This window comes from Microcebus murinus, chromosome 3 (assembly GCF_040939455.1).
Source record: "Microcebus murinus isolate Inina chromosome 3, M.murinus_Inina_mat1.0, whole genome shotgun sequence".
In the NCBI taxonomy this organism is placed as follows: domain Eukaryota; kingdom Metazoa; phylum Chordata; class Mammalia; order Primates; family Cheirogaleidae; genus Microcebus; species Microcebus murinus.
This window is the reverse complement of record NC_134106.1, coordinates 57632840-57638839: the sequence shown is the minus strand read 5'-3', so window position 1 is coordinate 57638839 and position 6000 is coordinate 57632840. Positions and strand designations below refer to the sequence as shown.

The 6000-nt window shown below is 47.2% G+C and overlaps 1 protein-coding gene and 1 long non-coding RNA gene across 12 annotated transcripts in view; one reads left to right on the top strand and one right to left on the bottom strand.

Annotated features, from left to right (window-relative positions):
• Positions 1 to 3210: 3210 nt before the first annotated feature.
• On the bottom strand, positions 3211 to 4037 carry LOC109730587 (uncharacterized). Its single transcript, XR_002223495.2, has 2 exons — positions 3950 to 4037; positions 3211 to 3678 (listed from the first exon to the last, which is right to left on the bottom strand). It is a non-coding gene; the product is annotated as an uncharacterized LOC109730587 (long non-coding RNA).
• AAK1 (AP2 associated kinase 1) overlaps positions 3763 to 6000 on the top strand; it is a 175156-nt gene continuing 172918 nt past the window's right edge. For all 11 annotated transcript variants that reach the window (XM_076000850.1, XM_012750099.3, XM_076000849.1 and 8 more), the window contains exons 1-2: positions 3763 to 4292; positions 4591 to 4980. In XM_076000850.1, coding sequence (XP_075856965.1) covers positions 4818 to 4980 — 163 coding nt within the window. In that variant the 5' untranslated portion in view covers positions 3763 to 4292; positions 4591 to 4817. The remainder of the gene's footprint in view (positions 4293 to 4590; positions 4981 to 6000) is intronic.

The following is a 6000-nucleotide window of genomic DNA, read 5'->3' as shown; positions in this document are numbered from 1 at the left end:
TTTTGTTTCTATTTTCAGTTGCCCTGCTAATGCTAATTTTTTCTTGTTTTTTTTTCTTTTTCTTTTTGGATACAGAGTCTCACTTGGTTGCCCTGCTAGAATGCCGTGGCGTCAGCTTAGCTTACAGCAACCTCAAACTCCTGGGCTCAAGCAATCCTTCTGCCTCAGCCTCCCAAGCAGCTAGGACTACAGGCATTCGCCACTATGCCCATATAATTTTTTCTATATATTTTTAGTTGTCCAGCTAATTTCTTTCTATTTTTAGTAGAGATGGGGAAGGGTGTCTTGCTCTTGCTCAGGCTGGTCTTGAACTCCTGATCTCCAGCAATCTTACTGCCTCGGCCTCCCAGAGTGCTAGGGCTACAGGCCTGAGCCACTGTGCCCGGCCTCCCATTTCCTTTAATTGGTATTTATCCATAGTATTTTGACCTAGTTCAAAAGCTCACCTAATCTAGAATACTTCAAATTTTCCACTTTAATCACATTGCTCTCTTTTGTGTCACATTTAATTTGAAGTCGATTATTTAGTTTATTTAAGTACTGGTAAGAATACATTTTATATAAACTATCACATTGGACGTTCAAAGAGATACATAGAAGAGTGTTCCCTAATTTGGAAGTTCTTAGTTAAAATGGCAACATACATGAAAACTTGAATAGGAATTCAAGGCAGGGTGGGACCAATTATCCAGAAAGTAAGTGTGGTAGGAGTTTTGAGATTATAGTGGCTGATCCGTTGACTATTTTACACTCAGGAACTAGAAAATTACTAAGAGTTATAAGAGAGCTGTGGTTTTATGGCTGAGAAATAGACCCAGAGATCTGTGGTTTAGGGTCAGAGTTATGAGGTGGCACAGGTTTCCTGTCTCCTGGTCCTATGCTGCTTGTAGATATGTTTCTGTTTTCATGTCTTTTCATCAGCTAATGTTTGCTTTTTTAATTTTTGACAGGGTCTTGTTCTATTGATCAGAATGGAGTACAGTGGTGCAATCATAGCTCACAGCAACCTGAAACTCCTGGCCTCAGGTGATCCTCCAGAAGTTCTAGGATTACAGGTATGAGCCACCACACCTGGTCTGTTTGCTCTTTTTTTTTTTTTTTTTTTTTTTTTTGAGACAGAGTCTCACTTTGTTGCCCAGGCTAGAGTGAGTGCTGTGGCATCAGCCTAGCTCACAGCAACCTCAAACTCCTGGGCTTAAGCGATCCGCCTGCCTCAACCTCCTGAGTAGCTGGGACTACAGGCATGCGCCACGATGCCCGGCTAATTTTTTCTATATATATTAGTTGGCCAATTAATTTCTTTCTATTTTTTTATAGTAGAGACGAGGTCTCGCTCAGGCTGGTTTTGAACTCCTGACCTTGAGCAATCCTCCCGCCTCGGCCTCCCAGAGAGCTAGGATTACAGGTGTGAGCCGCTGTGCCTGGCGTGTTTGCTCTTTTTAACTAGATAGTTTAGTGTAGCCAGTTAAGCACTGGGAACTGAAGCCAAAATGTTTGGGTTTGAATCCTGGCTTTGCCATTTATTCTAATTATGACTTTGGGCAAGTCACTTATCTCAGTTCCCCACCTGTAAAATGAGTACCTTATTTCATAGGGTTGTTGTGAGGATTAAATAACTTAATATATGTAAAACAAGAAAAACTGTGGATTTGTCATTATAATTGCTACTTGTCTCTGAGAGATTGGAGGGCAAAGAATCTAACCATCTATTTTTTGTTTTGTTTTTGTTGTTTTAAAACATCTTCTCTCAAATTCTGATCAGAGCATCCAGGTGGGTGTTCAGTAAATATATGTTAGCTACCTTAAGCCTACTGGAAGTTTCTGTATCTCTGAAAAGTGCGATTTGAGATTGGTGTAAGCCTGGCCTAGTCTGCTACTGGGAAAGTCCAGAAAAGTAAAAACTGATACATGGCAACAGATTTTAGGACCTAATAAAGCTTCTTCTTTAGAAAAGTCAGTCAAAACCAATAGGTGCTGAGAAAAATGGGGGTCAATGAGTCTAATTCTATTGTTTTTTTTTTTTTTTTTTTTTTTTAATTTTGAGTAGTATTCCATTGTAATGAGTCTAATTCTAAATGAGCTTTCCCAACTATTTTAAGATTTATTCCAGGCCCACACGGTGGCTCATGCCGGTAATCCTAGCACTCTGGGAGGCCGAGGCGGGTGGATTGCTCAAGGTCAGGAATTGGAAACCAGCCTGAGCAAGAGTGAGACCCCATCTTTACTATAAATAGAAAGAAATTAATTGGCCAACTAATATATATAGAAAAAATTAGCATGGTATGGTGGCACATGCCTGTTGTCCCAGCTACTTGGGAGGCTGAGGATTGCTTGAGCCCAGGAGTTTGAGGTTGTTGTGACCTAGGCTGACGCCACAGCACTCACTCTAGCCTGGGCAACAAAGTGAGAATCTGTCTAAAAAAAAAAAAAAAAAAGATTTATTCCAAATTTCCTTAGACAAAAATGTGGCCTTTTAAGGAAAATGCAGAGAACATGTCTTCGTGGGCTTGTTTTGAGGGAATGTTTTAATAGGTGCTGCATTTCACCCTGGAGGTGGCTGCATGAATTTGCGAACTTAGGTGACAACATTGACTTCTCTCCAGAAGAAAAGATGCTGTCTGTACACAGGGAGTTTAATTACAATGGCATTACTTTAAACAAGCAGCAGCAGCAGCAGCACCACCACCACCAAATGCCAGTGTTAGCCCAGTCACAGCTCAGTTCAATATTCAGATTAGAGAAAACAAGAACCATTTTTTCTTCCTGGGGCACCCTTCTCTATTCTCCTCAAATACCTGCTGAAAAAAATTCTGAGCCGAATTACAAGCCAAGAGGGCTGTCGCAACATTAGGGAGTGGGGAGAGCGGGTGGAGGTGAAAAATAACCTATATTCTGGGGTTAGAAAAACAGTGGTTTTTTTTTTTTTTGCCAGGAATTTGGCACTACCTTCAGCATCATCTTTTAGGAAATCTAGTGATGGAGAAGGGTACCAACTGGCCTTCAAAATCTTCTGCCTTTGGCAGATGCAAATCACACAGTCCACTCCCACCCTTGGCATTCAGGCGATATCAGAGTGAAATAAGCAACAATGACAAATCTTAAAGTGAAAACAGAAGGTCAGCCTAGGGTCTTTGTGTGGAAGGGAGTTAATGATGATCAGGCCCACCCATAACGTCAGCAAAGGTGGAAGAAATAAGAGTCACCACTGGCTGAGGAGCCCCAACATTTATTTGGGGGCGAGTCAGCGGGCTGGGTCTCCTGGTACCCTAGGTTCTGCCCTGCACACAACCTTTAGCAGTTTCTCGGTTTGAATCTAGCTTGTACATTCCCAGAGGAGACACTGTCTTACTGAGCGTTTTCGTAGCGCCTAGCTCAGAGCTGACTGCAGAGCCAGCTCTCAACAACACTTGGAAGCAAAATCAGCATTTGAGGTTGGGGGCGGAAGGGCACCGGTTTTATTTTTGGTCCGGAGTTCCGGTATGGCCTGCTCCAACTGCCAGCACAATATTCCCGATCACTCTCTTCCACTCCTGCCCAGGTGACGTCGGGAAGCTCCACAGGACCCTCTTGGGGCCAAGCGGTTAAGCCGCGTAGTTCAGGTGTCAGCCTCGATCCGTTCGGAAACCACAACCCCCAGAATCCCTGGTGTCAGGAGGCCAGGCCGCAAAGAAGATGGCTCTAGAAGGGTGGAACAGGCAGCAGGGGGAAACCTAGTCTTTGGCAGTTTCTTTTCCGGATGTGTTTAAATTTCCGAAAGCCCACATATGCACCACCCCACTAACCACCTTCGGGGCTGCGGAGGCCACGGCAGCCGCCTCGCCCGCTCCCCCAGGGGCATGCTGGGAGTTGTAGTCCAACCGGCGAACTGCGCCGAACTACCTTTCCCAGGGTGCCCCGTGACCAGGGCGATAACATTCTTTTCCAAAACTCTCTCTGCAATGAGACCCACTTCCCACGGTCTCCTTCTCTCCGTCGACTCCATCCCATCTGTCGCAACAGAGCGGTGGTAGCAGCAGAGGCCCCGGCCCTCGCCGCACCGCCCCGAGGGACACTTCCGGCGACGATTCACTTCCTGGTTGGGTGGATGGAGCCGGGCGGGAGCGCGCGCGGGGGAGGGGCGGCGGGTCAGTCTCCGCCGGGCGCTCCGGGGATCAGCTGGCGCGCGGGCGGGCGCCGAACGCGGCCCCGGCTCTCGCTGCAGCGCCGCCTCCTCTCTGCGTCGCAGGCCGGCCCAGCGGCCGTGACAATGTCGCGGGGCTGGTAGTTGGGCGCCAGCCGCCGAGCCATCTCAAGTGGGTGCAGCCAGGATGCTGCCTCGAGGGGCGGCGGGGAGACCGGGGAGGAGGGGGAGGCAGTGCCCGGCAGGGTCGGTGCTGCCCGAGCAGCTCGAATCCCTCCTTTCTCCGATCCCCGGGCACCGGGGTCCCGGGCTCTGGGGCCAGGGAGGCGTTTTCAGCCCCAGGGTTTTTCTCGCCAGGAAAATGCATGAAGCGTTTCCCCAGGATGATGGCTTTTGCTCCCCCTAGGACTCAGCAGTTGAATTTCTAAGTGTGTTACTGATTCATCCTCTCTCTTCCTCTGTCATCACAGGTTTAAACTTACACGAATCGCTCTCTGGAGGAGGAGGGGACCCGCCGCGCGATTGACACGCGTATTCCTATAGGCATCCTCCCTCAGCCCCCACCCCCACGGCCGGATTCGGGTGGCTCCTCTCCGAGCTGAAATCCGAGAAGAAATCCTTGGATCTCTTTTCTTAAAAAAAAAAGAAAAAATCTAAAAACCGTCGGTATTTTGCTTTGCTGCTTCCTATTTGTAAGATGAAGAAGTTTTTCGACTCCCGGCGAGAGCAGGGCGGCTCTGGCCTGGGCTCCGGCTCCAGCGGAGGAGGGGGCAGCACCTCGGGCCTGGGCAGTGGCTACATCGGAAGAGTCTTTGGCATCGGGCGCCAGCAGGTCACTGTGGACGAGGTGTTGGCGGAAGGTACAGTGGGACTCAGTGCGCCGTAAATTAAAATCTTGTGCTGATGCGGCAAGACTCTGGTTTCTAGTTGTTGAATGTATGAATGGGTTGTGACCAATTGACCCTCCCTTCCCCCCTCACTTGCCCTGTGAGTCATTGTCCTTGAGAGATTTAAAACTGAGATTTGAAAGTGACAGGGCTTATGGGGGTGCGGGGAGTTGCCGAAATTGTTTATCTCAGTGGCCTTTTATTTATTTTTTTAAAACGTTGGAAAGCCACCCTCGTCCCCTCATCGAATTATGAGGATCAGACGAGAAAACGTCTGTGTGAAAGTGGAAAGCTTTACACCAGATGCAGGGTGGTGGGCTTGTCATCCTCCTAAAACTTGAAATATTGATGTGAAGGCTGAAGGGTAGGGATTGGGGGGGGGGGCTTTAGAAGAAGAGAGAGCGGTTTCTGCTTCTCCTACCTACCTAACTTTCCCACTTCATGAGCAGGCGTTGGAAGGAAGAGAGCATTTTCGGAGAATGGGAATGTGTTTTACCAAGAGCCAAGGCTCTTGGTGGATTTGACTAGGTTTGTTTCCTGACCCAGCTGTAATCAGGTCCCCAGGATATAGCTAAGATAACAAATTATATAAAACGAATGTGGCTATTTTGAATTCAGTCTAGTAGGCCCCTCTTCCTTCTGTTTTAGTCTTTTTTTTTTTTTTTAACCAAAAGAAGAATTACTTGAGAGTGGCTCTGATCTTGTTTTTCCTCTGTTGGAGAGGATGTTATGTAGATCTGTGTAAATTCCCTCTGTGTTTTGTCAGTATATCTATACTCTTGTAGATACATATCTTTATCCCCCTGGCTTTCAGGAAATCTTTGCTTGTCTCTTTTGGTAACCTTAACCTCGACCTTCATAATTATGCTAGACTCAGACTTTTCACAGCCCATTGCCTGCCTGGTGTGCTTTTATTTTTAATAAAAGCAGCAATTTCCTTGGCATGAAGCAATTCAAACTAATTGGATGGGGCCAACCCGCTGTAGGTTGTGT